Source organism: Scomber japonicus, chromosome 16 (genome assembly GCF_027409825.1).
Source record: "Scomber japonicus isolate fScoJap1 chromosome 16, fScoJap1.pri, whole genome shotgun sequence".
Lineage (NCBI taxonomy): Eukaryota > Metazoa > Chordata > Actinopteri > Scombriformes > Scombridae > Scomber > Scomber japonicus.
In genome coordinates this window covers 13,171,607-13,195,549 of record NC_070593.1, presented here as the reverse complement: position 1 = coordinate 13,195,549, position 23,943 = coordinate 13,171,607, and the positions used below count along the sequence as shown (strand labels likewise).

Sequence of the window (23,943 nt, the reverse complement as noted above, 5' to 3'; positions counted from 1 at the left end):
TGTGGAGGCGATAGTTATCTCCAGCATTCCAGAGATGACAGAGAGATATCTGCCTGATGGCAGGGTTAGGGGGCTTAGAGAAGGGGCGGAGAAGGGAGGGAGGAGAGGAGGTACAGGAGTTGTTGAGCAACTACCCCCCACCTCCCTCCTTCCTTCCCTCCCTGCCTTTCTTACTGCCTGACTGCCTCGCTTCCCCACACATAGAAAAAACCCATCTAATTAGAAGCTCTTATTCCACTTCATTTAAGGGAACACTTAATGATGTGTTTTTGGGGGTAGACAACTACACATTACTTCTCATGCAAAAGGAACCACTCAGTCGTATAGCACCCAGGATGCAGATACAGCTGTGTTTGAAATGAGGGTTTGTTCCCATATCTCTGGGGTGTCATGGCTATTGGAGAAGAGAGGAAAAACTGGTAGTCTTCTCTCTTTCACCTTTAACCAGTGTCATGGTGGTAAGAGGGGGCGGTAAAGAGGAGGCGGGTAGTGACATCGGAGTTTGGCAGGGAGACTTGCTGAAGGAGAGAGTTTGTTGTAATTGCTCTGACAGGTTTTAGGGCTGTTAATGACTCCGGCCTGAGCGCTACCAATTTGTCAGCATGCTTGCTGTTTACTAAGCTGTTGTTTTATGGTCCAGTGCAAGGGGCTGCTGCTTGTTTAAGCACAGATCAGGAAATAATCAGCGTAAAACACTGGCTGCAGTGGTGCAGCCACACTAAAACAGTTCCATTTAAACGCCCTCATCTACTGTATGGATCTGAATGAACGCAGTAAACCATATGGTGTGTGGTCATACAAAGACACACAAATACAATGATGGGTTACTTACTTTTGCTCTAGTGTGTGTTTTTTATTATTAAAGGGATTATGTTCTACTCATTAGCACTTGTCTGCACTGTATGTTACGTCAGTGCAAAGCATATTGCTAGCATGCGGTTATAGTCAGAAGACCTGTAATCCCCAGTCGGCACAGAGCAACAGAGGGCCCGCCATTCCCCTAGTGTGAATAGAGTCTCTACATGTTTTTGTATGTGTGTGTGTGTGTGAGAGAGAGAGATTGTGTGTGCGTCAAGAGCATGTGGTCCCAGAGCCAGCAAAGACCCCTTCGTAAATCCAGAGTAAATAAAAGGGGTAACCAGACGGACAAAAGAGGAGCCCCCACTGCTTCTCTCATTCGCTGCCATTTGGGGGACTGAATGTGCTAAACGCTGCTTATGTTGGCTGAAAAGTTGAGGAGAAAAAGAGGGAAAAGGGAGGCTCTAAATCCCCCTCTTCTTTTCTCTTCATTCTCTTCGGCCAAGCCTGCAGGGCTAGATGTGGTGTATTAGGAGGGTGCTGGAGGGAGGGTCGGAGGGCCTGGTCACTATGGTGTGCTAAGGTAAAGAAGGCCAAAGGAGCTCTTGCTGTAACAAAACTCTTAGCCTCTGTCCTCCACCTTCTTCTCTTTCCATCTAACTCTACTCATGAGTTTTTCTCTTCTCCTCATTTGGGTGAGCTTGGGTGAACATGCCTGACTAGTTTGGGCTGACAGGGGGCGTGGGGGGTGATGGTGGTTGTGTGGGGGCTCTGTTGTAATTAGTCACTTTAACCACAGCTTCCATAAGCCACTGCCTCAACACTCTTGGTTCATTACCCTGAAACAAACGCTGGGGCCTCCCAGTGCAAAATCATTGCACAGCCTTTAGAATAATACACACACAACAGCTACAGCTTGTACAGAAGCTCTTCAGTAGGTATATAAATAGTATAGGGACCTATAAATCTGACGTGTTATGTGATAACTAACCATGACTGGGTTTGAATGTGTTTTCCAACTATTCAGAAGTCATTATGCATTCATGCATGGGTATATCACAATGGTGGCACCCCAGAAGGAGGACATTCTTGGTGTAGTGAAAGAGTCGCGATATGTGTTACTTACAGTCAGATACATGATGCTTCTAGGGCTGACTAGACCTTAGTGGTTCCCTAGGGGGACAGGGTGCCTCCTAGACATGAGGCATGATCTCTGGAGTCATTAGAACTCCCCTGAATCCCACTTAATCTCAGCAGAGACTGTAGGACACTTTGTGCTAAACCAATTCTTTGTGCAAGAAATCCTGAAGCGACCCTGAATGTGCCAACATTAGATAAGCAGAGTTGCAGTGTGTTTACAGTCCTTTCCCAACCCGTTAATGAGCTCAGCCCTGAGACCAATTTACTCACGGGGAGATATATCTGAATGCATTTTTAATAACCACCAACTGGTGATGAGAGAGGGAATGTATGTGAGCTTAATGTGCTCTTGGACTTGTTTGTTTGTTTGTTCATTCCGTCTCTCACCCTTATTGCGTTTGGTCATTGTCTTCCATCTTGCCTGATTACACCTCCTCAGTTTCTGCATACAGAAGTATGCACAGAACTTTCATTGCAAGCACTTTAAGTCAAAATATTGATAGTATTCAAGGGAGATGGAGAGAGAAGGAAAGAGTGAGGAAAGACAGAGAGAGAGTGGGGAGAGTAAGGGGGGGCTGTCTTTTTTCTGTCTCCAAGGGCGCTGCTTTTCCAAAAGTGCCTGGGGCTACACTCCAGCACCTCGGCTCCCCTAGGCCTTTCGGCTGCCTCCTAATAGCCAACCCCCATCTGTGTCACATGGCCAGATGATGGGACGCTTCCCCCTGCTCTGCCCTGTGCTTTTTTTCCTTTCCCCATTTTTTTTAGAGTGCACATCCACACAGGTTAGAATGGCAGAGTTGCCAGGGAACAGTCAGAAGCCATTAGCGTTTGGGACAATTTGCCCTGCAGCGTTCCTTCTCTTGCTCATAAGAAAGGAGTGGGGGTGGATGCAAAGCACCAGCTCTCCTTTAGATGTAATGAGGTTGTGCAAGTTGGGCCTTCTTTATTCTTTTTCAACTCCTCCTCTTGCTTCATCTTCCTCTAATTTCTTTCTTTGTTATTTCTTTGTTATATACTGTGTGCGTATGTCTATGTAGTATATGTAAAGTCAATAGCAACTATTAGTGTACTCAAAATTCATGCTTGAATGCCACTAGCCTTGTCTATGCACACATGACAGTATCCATGTACATGTGAGAGAAAGACAGAGGGACAGAGGAGCTGAGAGCCTTGGAGTCTGGTTTCACCCTTGCGGGCTAGGGCAGGAGGCAGCAAGCATGCTGGGTAATGAAGTGACAGGTCAGTCTGTAAATACGCACGGGTCGCTCTGGCCCTGGCCAGGGGGGAGGCTATCGCATTGCAGTGAAAATGGAAACGTCAATAAAATTAATCTGCCAACCTTTTGGCCACTGTGTGGTTCCATTGGATGAGCCTGACTGCTCACAGCAGGAGAGGGATTTGGAGACTTGCTCGAAAATCAACACAAAACCTAGCGGCACACAAACAAACAAGCTGTGTATCAACATTATTCAGCAAAGCTCAAAAGCAGAGAAACAAGAGGAGGGTGGTTAAAATTCACAGCTCACTAGTTTTGTTGTTATTGAAGTTAAGAAGCAAACTGGGGGAGTTAGACTTGACTTCCGTCTGGGTCACATTTCTCAGGAAGCCCCTCGCAGCCAGGGTAGGGCTATGGCCAGACCAACGTTTATTGTTTTAGGCTTTCCTGAACAAGGATTCGTACTTAGCCTGGGATTTATGGCATTTGCCACTAATGAATGCCTATTCTACAATTACAACACCCCTAGTCTGTGTCCCCATTCCCATATGTCCTTCAGAGGGGCTGTTGCTTCTTTAACTTCACACAGGGAGCGTAAAGTCGGCACTCTGTTTTCTCCTTTCGTGTGGCTCTACACTAATGATGTGGAAGGAAAACACTGTGCACAGACAGAAAAGATAGACAGAGAGAAGAAAAAAGAGAGGGAAAACAAGGGAAAGAAAAAAGAAAAAGAAAATGAGGAAAGTAGTTAGAAGTGAGGGCCCCTGCTGTCCTTGTATTCTTCATTTATTTTGCATTTGATTACGCTACCAGTCGGATCCTTTTTCTTTCCCCCTTTTTAATGTTATTAGTTCAAATATTTATGCGAGATTAGGGCTTGTATAGGTGGTTGTGATTGATGCCTCCCCAAAAACAGGAGGACATGTGAGTCTGGATTTTGAGAATGTCAGGGTCCTTCTCTGCCTTAGTGGAGGAGTTTTTCAGATACATAATTTAGATGCCCTCAAGGAAGGCTTTCAAGGCATTTGTGCCCGGGGGCAAGAAAAAATAACTATGACTGTTAAAAGTAAATCATTTTTGCTAATGCACAATTAATGCCGGGAAGGAGGAACAAGAAAAGGGCAAGGGACAAAGCTGGAAACTTCAATTTAAAGGAGAAATCGTGCCTGGGTATGTGCATGTTTTCCCCTTGAAATCAAACACTGACGGACATTAATGCAGGCGAAGCTGCCACTGGCCTGTCATGCTAATCTTGTGGCAGAATGGGGAGGGGTTGCTGTGAGGGAAGGGAGTGTGAGAGGAGGACTAGGAGAGTCAGGGGTTGAGGTGGGGGAGGCATACGAGTCCATTATGTGCATCGAAGTGCAACAATGAACCACCCCAAATCACATCCTTACTACAATACGCATGCTTTTCAACTAGATGCCCTGAATTATCATGTGAGTTTTGTGTGTATGTGAGTGAGTGAGTGAGTTTGTGTGTGTGTGTGTGTGTGTGTGTGTATGTGTGTGTATGTGTGTGTGTGTGTGTGTGTGTGTCTGTGTGCGTGGTTGTGCGTGGTTGTGTGTGTGTGTGTGTGTCTGTGTGTGTGTGTGTGTGTGTGTGTGTGTGTATGTATGTGTGTACTGTACAAGTCTGCATAACTCTTTCTTGTCCCCTTTGGCTCTCTTCAAAAGATGAAAAAAAAATGCTCTACATATGTCAAGCATGCAAATCTAATTGAGTTAATGACATGAGTCCAAGCCTCTACTGTACTTAAAGACTCCTTGTACTTCATTGTCATCTCGCTCCATTTTTTCTCTCCTTCACTTCCTACTGTAGAACTGGAATGAGGAACCTTGTGTTTCAGTGTCCAACCATAACATTAGAGTCATTAACCCCCATTCCCCTCTCCTGTGCTCTGGGGTATTGAACAACTCTGCTAGGCCTCTGTGTAAACCCCTCACTCTCTGTACAGGCCTTCGTCTAAGGCCATCTAAATCCCCTTACCTCCATATCTTCACTACACAACAAAGACTTTGCTCTGGCAATTTATTATGCCTCAGTGCAGTGCTTTTGAATTCTGTCTTAGGTATCTGTAGTATTTGTCAGATTATCCATCTTTCATAAGCCTTAAATTCAGCTTTGACAGTCTATACAGTCTGTTTCTGCTTTGAGTAGGAATTTTTTATATTGTACTCTGAGTCAGTGGTGTGGTCTGGGATGTTATTTAACCCTGGGTTTGGTTTCCGTCCAGGAGATGGCTTAGACAACAGCGTTGCATCGCCTGGCACAGGGGATGATGATGATCCAGACAAGGATAAGAAGAGGCAGAAAAAGCGTGGCATTTTCCCCAAGGTGGCCACTAACATCATGAGGGCGTGGCTGTTCCAGCATCTCACGGTAAGCACAGCCGTAACGTTTTGGAAATACACCTGAATGATATGAATGTTTGAAAACAACACAGGTGGAAACACACACACACACACACACACACACACACACATCAGTGACAAAAAAAATCCAAAAAACATGCAGAGGCACACACAAACACACACACACACACACCTGTCACATAGTCGTCACTGAGGGAGATGAGTGACGGCAGCGCTGTGATGCTCACCTGTCAGCCACCTGTCAGAGGGACAAAGTGACCAGGTCAATCTAATCAGTTTGGACTGTTTACCCTGCTCAGCACACTCTGAGTAATAGAGAGATGGCCAAACAATCTATGACATTTACTCCAATATGAGATGTGCTGTTTGTTTGGCCTGGAGAAGAATGTTTTTCTGGGGCAGAATAAGAGGAGTGCTAGTTACTACAGAATGATTGTGTGTGTAAAGGTGTAAAGTTTTGGACAGTGTGCATTTTTGAAATCACATTTTCATGTGTGATATTTAGACATGTTTGAGATGGTGAATGATAATATCTTATTTTTTCATTCACTTCACTAAGATGCCACATGATTTTGAGTAAATATTCAAATGCCACAGTAATTCAAAATAATGGAACATTATATTATTCATTAGTCAACAGTTTTTTTATGTGTCAGTCTTTCTGTCTGTCTTTGTGTTTATCAAGTATAAAGTGATCGACCACATGTCCCCCCACCCTCGCTAATGTCAGGACATTATCAGAACATCAGGCTGTATTGATTTTGCTACACAGGTCAGATTTCAGGAGGAGGTGGCCACACCAGGACACATAAGCTGCTCTCTGAGCATGTGGCTCTCTGTCCCAGAGATGGAGAGACAATGTAGTGGGAACAGAGTAGTGAAAAGAGAAAGAGAAAAAGTAGAGGAGACTAAGTTTAGAGCTTCAGTCTAATGGCTCATCCACACATTTAAGAGGGTTGGGTGCCCCCTGTGCACCCTGCACCCCGAGCCCCCCGGCCCACCCTCCCCCACCAATGCCCACTCCCTACCCAAAGCCCTCAGACCCTGATTACCTAACCAAAAGCCCAAATAATGAGTGGCCAGCAAATACGGACTAATTGAAAGGGCTGTAAATCCATTACATATTGGTCAGGGATAATCAGGAGTGCTTTAATCACTTTTATCTATTCAGGAGCAGTGAAGCTGCAACAGCAAAGCCCTGAGCCTCACAGGCCTTAGCGGCTCCACCACGCCAGTCTGCATGCTTATTATTCTCATCATTATCAAAATGACTTCACAGCTGTTCACAGCTCCATCGCTCCCTGACTGGAGACCTCTCACCAAACAGCAGACTAGGCTTCACTCAGAGATTGAGGACAGAAGGAAGGCAAAACTTATTTTTTAAAGATATTTCTTATTGTTGTTTGTGCATAACGGGGACAAACAAAAAACTTTTATTGAAGTGTAATTTATTGTATGTTCATATATGCATGCACAAAACACATAAACACACCTCGTCAGTTTAGACTTTATTTGGCATCTTTCCTGGTGAAAGCCTCACATAGCTTGACATATACAGAGCTTTTGGAAGAGTATCTGACAATTTTCTTTAGAATTGTTTTAAAATTCAATTGAAAGAGTGGAAAGAAGAGGAGGGGGGAAAGCCCGATGTTAGTCACAGGCACAGTTTTCAGAGAGCTGGTCAATTCAGACAGAGCAGAGCTTTCAATGCCCTCTTTTTCTCTGTCCCTCTCTCCTTTATCACATCCCCTGCTTGTAGATGTTCTCTCCAATCTTTATTTGTTTCTTTTGTGTAAAGCCCTGGCCAGTCTTGTACAAATAATAATCCCTCCCTTTTAACCTGCCTTCATTTCTCTACTAAGGAAGAGGACTAATTGAATTATCCCCCTTCTCTTCTCACCATCCAATTCTCCCACCCATAAACTCTCTCAATCTCTCTCTCTCCCTCTCTCTCTCATACACACACACACACACACACACACGCTACCATTAGCCTTTCTCCTTCCTTTTAATTTGTTAAACAAATGTATTTGCCATTGCTGGATGCGTTTGTGCAAGGGTGAATTCTTGGGGACTTTGGCCCCTGAATGGCCTATAGCAGCATTCTGTCATTCACGCATTCATTAACTGAGGGGTGAGGAGTGAAAGGAGCGGCCTTGTATTTTCTCAAACGGCAGGGCCAGCATGAATCTCCTCTTCCATGAGCCACAGGGGTCTCTCTACATATGTTCTCAACATCCAGCCATTGTCATATCTTCTGAAAAGCTCAAAAGGACAGGACCCCCTTCACACACAGAAAAACAACACAGGCCAATAGTAACAACTGTTGGCTTTTGGATTCAGTATAACAAAATTGCCCTCTCCCCTCCCTCTCTCCCTCGCTTTACTCTGACCTCACACTCTCTTGGGAGAAATCATAAGATTGTTTTCTTCATGACATTGACATATAAAAAGTAGTCTCATATTTACCATTGATTCTACCATGCAAAAGTCTGAAACTGCAGCCAATATTCCAGCTGAGGGGAAAATTAGATTTCACAAAATATGCAAAGATTCTGTGAAGAAGCTGTGATAACTCTGACCTCTTATGTTGAGCCCATATGCACATGCAGTAGAGAGCACGTGCGCTGGCAACCTTAAATGCCCCATATTTAATTGGCAAACGGCTGGACAGATCAGCTGGTGTTAGCTGGCAGAAGAGGGTCAGACCGTCTCTCCACTCCCTCCTTCTATCCTCCCTCCCACTCTTTCTCTCTCTAATACCCCCCCTCCTCCCTCCCCATGAGTTTCTGGATGTCTTCCAGCCACATTAGGGGAAGGGAAATCCCAGACTGTTGGTGTAAGCTTTTCAATACTACAGGGAGATTATGTTATCAGAAAGGTAAACTTCACTGTTAGGGGTAAAATGTTCTACTGAACTTCAAAAGCCTGGACTACAGAATTCAGGAGAGTAAGAGAGAGTTATGTAGAAGGTTAGGTATATACAGGGAATGTAAGATAGAAGAGGAAAAATGATGAGAGGGGGGGCAGAGAGAGACATGAAGAGGCATTAATGGATGTTTTTTCTTATTGTTGCAAAAGGTGATGCCCTTTTGTTTGGCAAAAGAAAACTCTAAAATCTACAATTAGCCCCTCGGCGCCCCTGGCCTTCCTTCCCTCTCACTCTCTGTTAGCCCCCTGCTAGCCCTTACTCACCCCTGTAAAGACAAGGGTCGGCCTTGCAATGAAAACAGGAAGCACTCAGATACAAAGATACTACTCTAGGCCCTGGCCTTGTCTTTTGACTAGTGTAAACCCTCAAACACCTATGAAAATAAATAGGGGACCTCAGGAGCAAACCAGGCCAGTTGATAGTACGTGCACGTGTGCATGTGTGAGCTAGGAGGAGGGAGGGAATAAGTGAGAGAGGGAGATTGGTCAGTCAGATGAGTAGGTAGCCCTCTCAAGCATCAAGCGTCTCAGGTTTTGTGCTAGGCCACCCTTTGGCCTGGGTGTTTGGGGAAATGCTGTTAAGCTGCTAAGCCAGGTGTATTGGTCCCCTGGGCTCCCTGAAAGGGAAATGATACATCCCCTGGTCATTTGGAAAGTCCTTGGAACTGTGAGCATTTGAACAGTGTGTCCAAATTTGAATTGCTTTTGTATGGTATTTGAATATTGTGTTGTTACTAGTACAGCACATAATCTTCTGTTATCTACCCACATGTTAAACCAGTGTCTACTGACTCATTAACTGTTCTGTGACTATATTTATAAAATAAAAAGTGTTTTCTTATATACTGGGAAGAACACTAAAAGCAGAGCTCAAAAAGATGCCAACAGGGCCACTTTAACCAAAGTGAGGACACGTCACACTATGTGAGGAGATGAGTGCATTGTGCTGCAAACATCATTAGATACACTAGTGACAGTGGCTACCCCCCACCCCCGCTTCACTCCCAATCCCAGCCCAACATAGCATTAGTCTCCATGACAACAGGGTGTCATCGTCAGGTCGAGCCCTCCTATGGGAGCTGCTCTCTCGACCACCCTTTATAGACGCACATAAAAGAGCCAGCTAGGGTCATTCACAAGACATGGGCGCAGGCAAGGCCAAACCCTGGCAACGGATGTTTGTCCCATACGATAAACAAGTGTACAAGTCCATCCCTCGAAAAGAGAGGGCATGTTGTTTGAGTAGACTAAACAGTCAGCCCTGTTGTATTCCCCAGTTTTGTTTAAGCTCCTCTAGTCCTTCTAATCCGTGTGTGTTGTTCCAGTACAAGCAGCATTTAACTGGTGGAGACACACATCTGCAAACAGTTTGAAATACCCAAGCCCTTCCTCCTTTTACATTCAACTGCTAAAAGCTGTCCATTCCATATTTCCTGCTGCCTACTTTATCTTTCCAACATACTGTACACGACACAATACGTTTTTATTTGATTCAAACTTCTCTAATTACATAATTAATTTGTTTGGATTTTAGTTGCACTTGTGTAACCAAAAAAACAAATAAAAACAAAACAACTTTTAAAAGCCAGAAATGTTTATAAAGTAATAACTTTTGGCTTCTTTTCAGTAATGCATTTGGAAATCTGTTTACTTTTCACCTCTGTAGGTTGTTGTGTGAGTTTGGATGTAGAGAGGCTGCAGACAAAGGAGAAGTAGGGAGTAGGTTTAGGGGTGAGGAGGGGGTAAAGAGGGGGCTCCTAAGGGTCAAAGAGGTGGAAGCCTGGAGGAGGCCCACACACTAATCTGTCATGTGCTTGTTTGCCTCAGAGCCCAAAAGTCAGCTCTCCAGTCACCCATAGCAACCCAGGCGACAGTTTGGTTCACTGCCGCCACCCAAATGTGTGACTATTGGTGGGAGATGTAGGAAAATGAGTCATCACATTGCTTTTGTGTGTGTGTTTACAAAACAGACATTAGTGACAACATGACAGGAGAGTTTGGTGATGTTTAGCATAGGAGTCATTGAAAGTCTTTGATAATGACTGAGGAGGAGATCCCTTTTTTGGGAGGGAAGGGGGGGGTTGAGGTTTGATGCCTAGCTATTGTCTAGTCACTGTGTTCTAATGTTGGCTGCTCAGCGACCCTGGAAAACAGAGACATAAGCCACCTCAGTCTGCCATCTGTTCTACCCCAGCTTGGTTATCACAGAGGGGCAACCACACCATGGACAGACCTTGCGGAGAATGACACTGACACACAGACACTCAAGAAATTCACACATTTCACACAAGAATCTCACCTTCCTTGTCAGAGCTCATTAAAAAATTTACCATTACATGTCTAACAAGATGCTTTTAATAGAAGGAGAGGGCCGAAACCAGGATGAAAGTTTAGAAGGGGGATCCAGTGACTTCCCATTTTCACAGGCTGTATAATTATATAACAGGTCACATTAAGTTTACTATCTTATCTCAGAGAGGCTTTGCAACAATTTGCAAGTTTAGTGTGTCACAGCTCTGTGACTGACAAAAGCCTTGTTTACAGGATGATTTGCATAGTCGGTTGCTGTTCCAGAGGTTTAGCTGTGCATTAGAATATAATAAGCTTGAATTCGTTTCATGCTCTGACACCAGACCTTTACACTTTGCCCCCTAATCCAGATCTGTCATAGTTCCACTTCAAAGCCAACTAAGTCCACGTGGAATCCACTGACATATAGAGCATGGCATATTAACCTTACATACACTATGGGGTGCATGTGCTTGTGAAAATAGCGAGAATGTTTGCTGTGTTTAAAAAACGTTTCATTCCCATAAGCTTGCTTATCTTTAAGATGAGCACCATGTTATTGTAGATGTGGAAATGCATGTGTTACCAGCACCACTCATAACCCCTCTACCTCACATTTCCTCTATTTTCTCTCTTCCCTGTTAATTTTCATTCTTTCTGTTTGCATCTTAATGCAGGTTGTTTAATGAAGTAGCAGAAATGAATGCTTTCGTGAAAGGACTGTTTACGACACTTTCCCAGTGCATGAAAGTGATTATGCTCCAGTGTTTGAAAAAAAGGGAAAAAAAAGATATATGATATATCCTCTAGTGAGACTACAATAAAGGAAAAAACTGAGGAGGATGGTGTTCCCTGAACTGTGGTGCAATATGCATTTCTTTAAATTAGGTTTTACAGCCGGAGTGTCCTCATGGAATACCAGGAGCACAGCGTGAGTTTGACCGGCCCCTGCAGAGGTGACTGCACATGCCCTGACCGCAGCAGAATACAAACAGAGCTAGGTCTGTGGAGGGCAGTCAGATTTATAAACTCACAGCTCTGAACAGTGAGAGACTCCTCCAAGAACACACATGCACACAGCTGAAGAGAGTTCTTTAAGGCCCTACGCTCCACTGAGAATAGGGCCCAGCCAGGGAACATTTCCCTGCCTTTAGCACAGCGGTGCAATCCACTGCTGCTGTAGTCATAACACTGATCCATTGGCTAAGACCTGGCTGAGCTGACTCTATGGGAAATAGGAATCAAATGACGTCATCTACACTAACGGACCCTGCGAGGTAGTCTGTGATAGCATACATGCCCCTGGTGGAAAGCCAGGGTTATTAAGATGGTGGTAACTGATTCTGTGTCGGTTTCCCTTTTCTACACTTTTGGGGTTATCTTACTCATAACAAAATGTATAAGAGGATTTTGGTTTCACATCTTAGAGCGAGTTTCCTTAAATTACCCCTTACCCTTCCAGGGGTACCGCCCTGCAGGCTAGCCTCATCCCCCTATGGCTGATTGCAGGGTTATGGCAAGAGCTGCTATACAGTGGCTGCTGCATGCTGGGGACCATGGAGGCCAATGAGATTTTGCTGCAGGCCTCTATGCTGCCCCAGTATCACTTTGATATTCATCTCACACCAAGTGAGGAAAATGCAAAAGGGGGAAAGGAGCAGCACCATCGTAGAAACAGCACACCAGGCTAAAGAAGTGAGGGAGGCAAGGAAAGAGGAAAGGGTTGAGGGATGGAGGCATTGAGTAGAAATCAAAAACAGACCTTGTGTTTCACTGTTTGGTTTGTCATGGGACCCTGGCTGCACCAAATCCCACTCCTGCCATTTTGTGTGATTTTTCTCCCCTCCCTGCGTACTCCTCCCAAATGCACACTTTTGTTTTGCCCAGTGCTCAGTCCAGGGGCAAGCAATGGGATTCCTGCACAGTGGGGTCCTTATAACTGGGAGCCATGTCTCTTGTTCTCACCTCTTCCCCCCACTTCCTCACCTCTTCATTTTTTCCCCTCAACTGATATCCACTCTCTTTCCCTCTCTGAACATATGGACTGGTTTTTAAGAGAGATCCCAGTCCACATCAAAGACTGAGGCTGAGCGGGTCAATTTGTTACTCCTTTCCCCAACTCTTCCCCCTCCACTAACCTCAGTGGACCCTCCCTGCACCACAACCATTTACCCAGAATGCTCTATTGCTCAAGCAGTTCTGCCTAGCATATACACTATATCGAGCCATGTGTTATTAGTGTCTGTGTCTGCTCTCCACATATAGTGGACCTAATTCACTTCAGAGCTCTGAATTTCTCACACTACCCTAACATGTAAGGCCATACAGATGAGTGTGTATGATAGACAGCAACCTCTGTATCAAAGAGTAGCTGTACCACACGCTGATAAGAAAAAAAGCAGATGGATAGAGGAGGAAGAGAACCAAAGAAAGAAAAAAAATCAAATAAAAAATAAATATATAAATCCAAATCTAAGCAGAACAGGCCTTGGCTCCAGATGTGAATCTCTCTGAATATTGATCATGGGGAAAGCTAGTCCCCCATATCCCCAGGGCTGCAGTGACTCGCACACAAAGCACCTCTCTAAAGCCCATAAACCAGCTTGTACAATTATTTAGATAAAGAGGGCAACAACAGCAGTGTATGCCTCCAAACCCAGAACCTCCTCTTTGGCTCACATCCTCCTACTACTACTCCTGCTCCTCCTTTTCCTCTTTCTCATCTAGCATGAAGATGAAGAAATGAAAAATGGGGGAAAATGTGTAATTAGCCACACATTTCTGAATCCTCCTTAATGTTCATTACTGAAACCGGGGGCAATTACAAGTTCAAAGGGGTTTAGGGCACCCGCAGCCCGCATAATCAGCCACAAATTAAGCACTGCTCATTTGTCACAGCACAGCACGCACACTTGTGTGTACACACAGAAGCACACATACGTGCATACTGTCAGGGTCGAGTCATAAACAGGCTGACAGGCATCAATTTCCATACAGGCACAAATCTCAGCTACCCCAAGGCACTGGGTTAGGTCCCCAATCCTCTTATGCTCTGATGCTTTGTTTTTCACTAGACAACGACAAACACCAGTGACACCTTCACCTTAGCTTCCTTGACATTATACAGTATCCTGCTTGCATTCATCCTCTTATAGGTGTCCTGTTTGCACTTACAATCCTCTCCGCCACCTGTCCCATCCTGTCTTCATTTTACAGCTTTTTTTAAAACCTCTATCTTCCTCTGTGTCTATCTCTTCCCACCTGGCTGTGTCTCTGCAACATGTGACAGTGTGTGTTTCACGTTTGTCCCCGGTGGTGTATCTCGGTTACCTCTGGGGCCGGGTCACAATAGCTAATCCTGTCTTCAGGTGGATGTTTAGCACAGTGAGAGGAGAGCTTGCAGAACCGGAGGTGAGCTCCTGTTACAGGACTGCCTGACCAGGGGTCACCTCAGAAACTGTCAGAATACACACACACACACACACACACACAAAAACACACGGACATATGCACACATATCTTGGCAGATATGCAAGCATATACACAATCATATATACACAACCTAGTATACAACCTAGTTTTCACACACAAACACTCTAACAAACACTGTCACTCAAACACATTGAGCCTGCTTATCTATCCCAGGTGGCTCAGCCTTCATCTCTCTCCTCCCTTGTTCGTCTTTATCTGTCTACTGTACTACTTCTCATCTAGTCTTTCTCTGTCTTCTCTCATTCCCAGATCAGTCAGACTCTTGTTCACATTAGGATTCCCTGATATGATCTCCATGAAGGCTTGCTCTAGTGGCCATGCGTTGCCTGTCCTGCCCTGCACCCTCATTGTTTAATCTGCTCTCACAAGGGGACACAGTCAGGTCTCCAGTGAATTGAAGGGAGCCCTATCATGTGTGACTCTGCCTCAGCAGAGTGGGAGAGAGAACTCATTTTTCACTGAGGGAACGACATCCATCTCAGCAGCCAAACGCTGGTTGTTTCATTAAGTTGCCCATCCAGGCAGACAGATGTGTTCACCACACACAGCCATGTTTGCCTATGCAAGAGCGTGTATTAACCCACAATCCTTTGGGGGTTATTAATAGCCTACCAGCCCCTTTCCATTGATTATCTTCATGCCATTTTCCCTCTTTCCTTGGCTAGATATTAAAAACTAATGAAGCCTATTGAAAACGGGAACCGCAAGGCTCTTCACGGATCATTTTAGGTTATTTGGACTCAAACAGAGAGGGATCTCTTTAAGGCACAGTTTGAGTCGAATTAAGAAAATAAATGTGGAGTGAAGTGTTGAAGAAACAGGAGGAAAAAAGAGGAGAGAGAGCGCGACTTTAAAAAGGTGTGTGTTTAAGAAAAGACAACTCTACCCTGACACATGGAGCAGAGACACGGCAGATGTTAGCAATTCATGAGCATAGCAAAGCATTCCTTGTGTTGGAACCACGTCCTAATTGCCATAATGGAGGTGGTAAGCGCTGACAGTAATGGAGTCGTGGGGATCCATCCCCAGCAACCTGAATTAGGGGCCACTTGGTAGATCTACTTCAAGATGGCCAGTGTTATTTTGTCAAGATACCCTTGTTTTCACTGTTCTGCAAACTTTTAAACATTTTCTTTGTTTGTCAGAGTGTAGAATCTCAACCTTGCCTTAGTGTTGAAAGTAGGGGATTCAGGTATTGTGGTTGGCATAAGGTGCAGTGTAAAGGGACAAGGTGATGTGTGGATGAGAGTGTGTGAGATAGATGAGTCAGACAGACCTGGGCGGCGAGCGAGCAAAGAGTTAAAAGGATCCATGTGATTGGCTCACCTCTGCACCAGGCCTGGTGAAAGGCGGCGGGGTGCTGTCGGAGAAAATGACTTCCTGAGACATTACCATCAATCACCAGACAGGTCAGGCCCCCCAATCCCTCCATCAGGATGGAGAGGAGAAGAGAGGGGGATGGGGATTGAGGATTAGACTTGAGGGGACAAAACAGAAGGGAAAGTTTGGTTAAGGTTTGTTGGGAAACAGACTATTAACAATCTCTTTCGCTCACTGTCTGACTGTTTTATGTCTTTCTCTTCCTCTGCCTGTCTGTCTCTCCGTGTCTTTCTCTCTTTCTATTTTCCGGTCCACCATAAAACAGCTACCCAGGCATTCAGGAACGGCCCCTGCTGGTCAGAGTCCTCTCCTCAGCTCAATTGCATCATTAATTATTCCACATTCAGTGGGCTAGGAGCAAATCTAAAGAGAGGAAGAGAAATGGAGAGGGAGCAAGAGTTAGATGGGGAGATGGGGGACAGCTGTGTAACACCCCCAGTTGGTCTTGCTCTAACTCTCTTTTTCTCTCCGCCTCTTTCTCTTTCTGTAAATGACGGATGGGAGGGGAGGGGCTTGGGTTACCTCAGTGAGTGGTTGTGTTACATTCCTGAGAAGGGAAGGGGTAGGGGGGTAGTTCAACGAGTTGTTGAAAAGAACACAGACGCTTGTCAACAGTCTCCGAGCCAGGGAGCCATCTTGCCTTGCTTTAGGCCCGGAGGTCAATGACCCTCTGTTGCATCCAGATAGAGAAAGGTAGCGTTAAACAGAAAGAGAAAGAGAGAACAACACCAAAAGCTACAACAAATCCACCATATGGTACGTGTCACTGCTTGTCTGTAGCAGAGGTCAGTCAAAAGCCTAAAAACCTCCAAATCCTCCTCTTTCTCTCGTCACCCATAAAACACTGTATGTGAGCAGTGGCTGAGTGACTGTGGATTAGCTTCCTCCAAAGCATAAGTGGGGTAGAAGGTAGAGGAAAGGCAGACTGGGAAAACGGCAAGCGCTGGCAGTCATGGCAAAATGGCCCATTAGATTTAAGGAGTAAAAGTTCATCAGCTTTATTAATGGGAAGGTATATAAATGAAGTATGAATTACCTGACTTTTATGGAGTAGCGAGAGTGAAACTGGAGTGTCTTATGATATAATGTTTTAGTGAGCTGTTCTGAGCGCTCTGATGAGCAGGCTGCGGAGAGGAGGGAGGGAAAGAGTGGAGAGAGAGAGAGACTGAAGTGTGCTGGGGTCCCCTGAGTCCAGCGGCTGGAAGGTTGCCTGATTGTCACTAACATGCGTAGCTGATCGGGTTAGCTTGGAGACAGGGATGTTTGTAGCTTCCAGGCTTATTCTTTGCGTGTCATTAAATAACATAGTAAAAATTGCCAGCCCGAAAAAAAATGGTCAGCCTCATTTCTGCATGCATGCAAACATAGTCGAATATGCCAGGAGTTGCACATGCACAAACATTTTTATAAGCACGCATGCATGGAGACATACAGTATATGCATGTACAAAGATGCAAGCTAGCACACATGCAAGCACAAGGACACACACACGCCAGTGCACAGACAGACACACACACACACAAACACACATGCTCCCCACCATCCTGTAATAAGCGGTAAGCTGAGCTAGCTGATGGTCATCCTCCCATGGGGCTGCTGGGTGGCTGCCAACTTCCTGCCTGCTTTGTCAGTGGATAAAGCCCCTAACAAACGAGAGGGCTGTAGCTAGGCAGGCCAGCCAGGTCAAAGGTCACCTCGGCCCCCGGGCAGGATTGAGCCTAAGAGCACTACAAGGAGAGAGAGGGAGAGGATGGAAGAATGCACTTAAAGATTGGCTGCTATTAACCAGGCCTAAAAGCTATATTTATTTCTCTTCTCTTTCGCTTTCTCTTCTCTTCTCTTCTCTTCTCTTCTCTTCTCTTCTCTTCTTCTGCTCTTCTCTTCTCTTGGCAGCACGTCATGAAGGCATTTTAACTCCACTCATATGTCGACTCTCCTTTGAGGAACATTAAGAAAGTGAAAGATCCTGAGGGCATTTGTCAGTCCGCACAGCCTCATGCAGACAGCCGCCCCTGGGTGTTGAGCAATGGCAGGAGATATCTCGTTGACTCATATACCCCAAGATGAAAGGAGGGCTTGGAAGACGTGCATTTCTGAAAGGCAAAAATGGTATTCAGTAAAAGAGAACAGACACAACAGGTAGGGACGGGGTGGTGACTGATCAGGGCTTGGCTGGCTTTGTTCCATGGAAGTACTTGTGATCTCAGATGAATGCACCTATGGTTACCATCAGCTATGCTCCTCCGTCTTGCTGACCGGGACATGATCTGAAATGTCTGTCTGTCATGGGGCTAAGAGCTTCTCTCATGAGCACAGGATAGAAAAAAGAACAGTGGAGAAAAGAGGAGAAAAAAATCTTTCTTTCCACTCCAGCTGTCCATTCAGAGGGAGAGAAAATTTGACATGGTTGACTTGAACACATTTAGCATCATTAGCAAACAGGAAGTGTCCCCTGCAGCTGTTTTTTGGCGGGGGCGGGGGTGTTCCTGCCTGCACTGTAATGGACAAATGTTACCCACCATGTTTTCCTTTGATTTTTGACCTGAAAACAAAAATTGACATTACAAATGTCCTATGATATCTTCCAAATTGGCTTGACATTCCATAGCTGGCCCCAGGGGTTTCTTGTTTGTCCTCTGTAAGTGGTTGTGCTCTTGTTGTTGTGTCCCGAGGCTCGCTATTAGAATGTACTGGCCTTTCTCTTGAGAATGTGGACTCTTAAAGAGACAGAAGGAGAGAGAGGGAGAGAGCTAAAAGAGGTCCTGGTTGTGTATTTGAATTTATGCTCATTAAGTTAATGCACAATGAAAGGGAGACCCGTCAAGTGGAAACTCTCAGAAGCTTCTATTTGAAGAGTGAACAAACCCCCTTTTTCTCTTGCTCTGTCTGTCTATCTCTCCACACATTAATCTGTTTCTATTTCAATTGAAGATCAGCCCCACTTTACTTTGACTTAGGAAGTTAAACAAAGTCTAAAGAACACAATAGAGAAAGAGGATAAACTTAAAGAGACCCTGTATGTTAATATTAAGTCCTTTTCCCAACAGACTTTATCAACAGGCTCTAGGTTGTAAGTGCTTGGCAGTGGTCTCCTGTGTTTTCCTAGCATTTCCTTAGTGGATAAGCGTCACTGTGCCTGGATATTGTTTTATAATACAGAACTGTTTCATACAGTACATAGTATCTAATTAAAAAGTATCTATTTAGCAAGGATGCCACATGTGTCATGAGAAATGCAAACACAGACATAAACGTTTTGTATCCATTGCAAATTACATTTCAAAGAACTAAGAACGGTTATGAAAACCATGTCTGTGTAAAAAGTAGCTTTTTTGTATTTCTTCTTCAGAACCCAAGAGGTTTCCTTAGGCCAAGCCTTCCTCGTACCCTGTTGGCCTGTTTAGAAAATCATTGCTTTTTTACAATGTGTACATACGTCATTAAACAGTGCTGATGTTTATTCAGAGGCTTAGTTCGTTCACTAGGGTGTAGCTATAGCATGTGCTCCCAATGACTTTATGACTGGCAACAGTGACAAGTGGTGTGGATATGAGGTTGTCCCGTGCAGGCAAAGTGGGTGGGTCCTCTGCTTTGACAGGCCCAACAGGCCTCTAATGATCTGATTATAGGTCCTAAAAGTTCCGCGCAAAGGCAAGCCAACAAGCAACATCATAGGAGTATAGTGAATTAGAAAAAAATCGAGGTTCATTTTTATTATTTATTTATTATTTTTAAAAATCTAGCAGAGGCTTAAAATGAGAACTAAATGAAATTTAATAGGAACAAAACTCTTTATTGGAGGATGATTCTTTGGCCCTGCAATAAGATATTTTAAAGAGTTCTTGAGACCAAGTAGAGAGCGTGGCTGTGTGTTGACATCAGGCGAGCTGGAGAGCAGAGCAGAACAGAGCTGGGTGCCCCTGAGCAGGCAGTTACCACAACAAAGCCAACAGACTGGTCTGAAAAACCAGGCCAAATTCCTACCCTCTAGGACCTGGCTTAAAGCTTGAGCGGAAACTTTGAAAGAGGGGGACGAGATGAGAGGAGAGGAGAGTAGAAGAGAAGAGGTGGAGTGAAGAGGATACAAGACGAGGCCAGACGGGTTAGCGCGTAGCAAGAAAGGGATAGCTGCTGGGGCCTGTGGAGTATGGCAGGAGAAGGAGAGATCGACAGAAATGAGTAGAGGCTGTGAGAGGAGACCAGGCCCCCTCTGTAAGGATGGAAGGATCATATACCTCCCACTGAAAGCAAAGGGGCAGCAATGTGGTGGAAAAAGAAGCCATGAACTCGATCTGATGATTAAATAGGCGCATCTCTATAGCTGCAGGCCACAAAACAAGACCAGGTCCACATCCACAATATGGCACACACACAGTTTGTGAACAACTGTTGGCAAACTCCAACAGATCTATGGGTTGAGCTCAGTTGTTCCTTGTTTGGGAGTGTTATGCGTATTTCTACATAATGAATACAGTTTTTCCAGTTTCTTTATTGATATAGAAGTGATATCTTATAATTTCATTATGCATGATAGAATTTGAAAATGTTACCCAAAACAACTCTTTCTTTCCCTTGGTCGATCTGTTAAGTCTGGAGGTGCATTGGGATTGTGTGGGAGTGATTGCTATTTAGCCTCACGGAGCTTGGTACAATCAGATGCCTATATCTTACATATCCTCCAGGGCTCCTTCCTCACCCTCTCCCTCTATTCATTCCTCCCTCCTTCTGACTCCCCATACCCACTTTACTGTTACTGTAGCTTGGCAGGCAAGCAGAGCAGTTATGCCGTAGAGCTTCTCTACAACCTTGCACCATCTCCAGTGAACATAAATTAATGGTGTAGAGCAAACAGGCTGCTGGCTGAGGTCCAGGAGTTGGCTTCAGGAGCCCAGCCAGCGATTGTTGTGGGGGGCCGTGGCAGCAACAGCAGTAGTAGTACTGATGCACTGCCAACCAACCAGCCAGCCAGCCAGCCAGTCAGAGAGGCAGACAGACAGACTGGGGGTCCTTTTGCTCTATAATAGATGCCCCAGGCCTCGCCAGTCCGCCTTGTATTTGCAATCATCACTGTTTTACTGTCAGAGGGCAGTCTGTTGAGAGCGCTTATACTCATTGTGGAAGCTCTGGAGTCTGGAGTGAGAAAGACAAAAGTGTATGTTCTGAATGCATCGTGATCGTGTGAGGTGTAGATATGAGCGTACTTTCAATTGCTGTTATCAAAGGTTAGCATGCAGTGCGTGCAGTTTGTAGGCTGGCATCATGTGAGTTCTGTTTATAAGTTGGCATACTGTATCTGTGTGTGTGTGTGTGTGTGTGTGTGTGTGTGAGTGAGAGAGGGAGAAAGAGAGGGAGGGAGAGCAGCAGGGTTAAGTCATTGAGTCATGTGGCATTCTTGCCTGTTTTCAGACTGTTGTCAGGAAGCAGTGTAGTTCCCAGTAAAATAAAACAAACACCCAAAAACCTTCTACTCCCTCCCACTTCCACTCACCCAAAACACACAAAGAGAGGCAGTGAGAGAAAGAGATGGATGTAAAGTTGAGTCTAAAGAAAAAAAAGGGATGTATATGAAGATGGTAATGGAAAAAGAACAACATGTACTTTACGCAACAGTAGTTACCACACACATACACAAAAGAACTCCAGTTTACTATATTTGCAATCCTTAGTTTGGGCTCAGATAACTGATGGGATGAATCAAACTGATCTTTGAAATCATAAGCTGGTTTACTTGTATTACTTGTATTTTAATTCATGATTATTTCTAACTTGGTGCAAATATTTTTGCAGTTTATTTTCATACATTTTGGGAAATTGTATTCATTGTCATGGAAATCTGGGGCTCTACTTTTTTTTAATTGACAATTGCCAGTCTATCTGATGTTTATAGACAGAATTAATTAACTGTACTCTTCGGTTTAAACCGAAAAATCTGTCAGAAAACTGCTGCTAAAAAGCCAGATATTGCACTGTGCATAGTAAACAATCATGATGGATTCAAAAATTCCAACTGCATTCATTTGTCATATCTGTTTGATCTCACAGTAACGCTGATATGCATTCAATCTCATTGTCATTTGTCACTGAAGCCAATTGTAATATTATTAACAATGGCAACTTGATATTTAAAATGTGCCAATCTTACCCCTGGCTCAATGCAGAATCCATATTAAAATGTCATTCCTATATTTGATTGCATTTATTTCTGACAGTGAATATTATCATCATCCTCCAGTCACTTTGATTAAAAACAAATAAGATTCCAATCAATGTGAGGAAGGCATATATGAAAGGAAATACAGGGATACAATAATGCTGTAAAACTAGAAACAAACTCAAAATAAAGCCCATCAAATGCCGACAACACATAAAGGCATTACAATAAAAAAATTATAATGAAAAAAAATCATCATATAGAATTATAGCTGTTTAGCATTTGATCTTTGTACTTTAAATGTATAAAACTTTTGCAGATAACCATATCCAAGAGACAAAATAAGTTGGGTTAAATCATACCAATCATCAGCAGATCCTTTGTGTTGCCATGGTGGTGGGGTTAACAGCCAATGGCTTGCGATTTCCTGGGAGTCATTAGCATGGAATAGGCTTGCAAGCCACTGCAACCTTGTGACCTAGCTCTATAACTCATGTCACACACTGATGATGTCATTCATCAATGGGGTCCACCAGCGGCTCGGGCAAGGGGCTACAGGTTCAGTGGATGAAGAGGAAGAGGCAGAGCCATAAAAAGTGGTGGGGGTTGAATAGGACGGCCGGCATAATGATCACACTGTGGGATTTGACAAAGGCAGCAAATATGTGTCAGGAGAGTATGAATTTGATATATAGAAAGCGAGATGTTGAATAAGTAGATAGAAGTCACTGCGAGCAAAAGGTGTGGTGTGATGTAAGAATGGTCCGACAGTACAGTAGATGTGGTTATGGTGAAATGCCAAGCTGGGCTCAGGGGGGGCTTAAGGACCGAACACAGTGGATGATGGAGCTACCTCGGCTTGTAATGTTCAGCAACCACAGGAGCTATTACATCCAGCACTATCAGAGAGCACAGAGCACATCACACCCTGTAATTTAGCCAGCAGTCTGTCACACTCACACACACACACACACACATACACACACACACACCCATAGCTCGATTCTCAGTGACTGGCAGAATGCGATCCACCTGCACCTGTGTTTATGTGTTTGTGTTGATGTTTGTCTGTGCATTTTCAGGTCAGATTGTGGAAATGAGACATGTGCATCAGGATAGTGCACTCTTGCGCCATTAACAGGCTTAAGCATAATTAACAGAACTGTTTCGATCGAAAAGCAGCGCTACCCAGACAACAAATTGAAGCTGCTCATTTCTGGCTCTAATTATTTATAGACTGGCTATTTTACGTTTTGCGGTCAATCCTCTTTTAAGGATATTGGCCTTGGTGTTTGTAACTGAATATATTGAGCCGCTGCAAACCTAGTGGGGAGATTATCAATACCAGCTTTGATCTTTCTGTGTGTTTGTGTTTCATCCATTAAATAACCATGTCATACTGTCTCCTGAGGGTAAAGAAGGACATCACCAGGAAGAAACACATTAGAACAGATTTAGGACTCTGACTTTGTATATTTTGCTTAACATTTATCCACCCACTCATGTCATGTGTATGCTTTTCATATCAGAGTTTGTTTGTGCTCATTGGGTGATTTACTGACTTCTTTTTTTTTTTTTTTTACTGAGGCAATTAACGTTAAGAGGTTACTCAGAGGTCTAAATAGTCGTTCTCCAATTTCACGGCTGCTGCAGCCTTGTAACCGCTAGGCCCACCATGCCGGCGTACTCCTCATGGCCGCCTGTGTGTGCATGTGTGTGCCACTACACACTATTTTCTGGTGCTGAGATTTCAGAGCTTCATGCTTTAAGGAAAGCTGCTGCAACGTAAAGTGTGGGTGGCCTGCAGTCACAGCCATAAAAAGTGTGTGTGTGTGTGTGTGTGTGTGTGTGTGTGTGTGTGTGTCGGGGGGGTGGTTAGCAGAAAGGCGAGAAAGAGAGTTGAGGACAGATGAAGAAGAATTAAGGAAAGTTATATTCATTCTTTATATGTTTATATGTGTGTGTGTTTGTGCTTCTCTTGTGTACGTGACTCACTGTGCATGTGTACAAGTGCATGCAAGTCTTGGGGTTGTAGGGGGAAGAGCTAGTCTGACACAGGGAAGGAAGGAGTGGGTGACTGAGCGAGGGCTAGGAGGGGCATGAGCCGAACGAAATAGGATTTTTTTTTTGTGTCGTGTCTATGTGGTCAGAGTAGCCTAAATCTCCTTACT

At 44.4% G+C, this 23,943-nt stretch overlaps 1 protein-coding gene across 3 annotated transcripts in view; it reads left to right on the top strand.

Moving 5' to 3' along the window:
* meis2a (Meis homeobox 2a) overlaps positions 1-23,943 on the top strand; it is a 78,547-nt gene that overhangs the window by 27,868 nt on the left and 26,736 nt on the right. For all 3 annotated transcript variants that reach the window (XM_053335250.1, XM_053335249.1, XM_053335248.1), the window contains exon 8: positions 5,394-5,536. In XM_053335250.1, the coding sequence (XP_053191225.1) occupies positions 5,394-5,536 (143 nt within the window). The remainder of the gene's footprint in view (positions 1-5,393; positions 5,537-23,943) is intronic.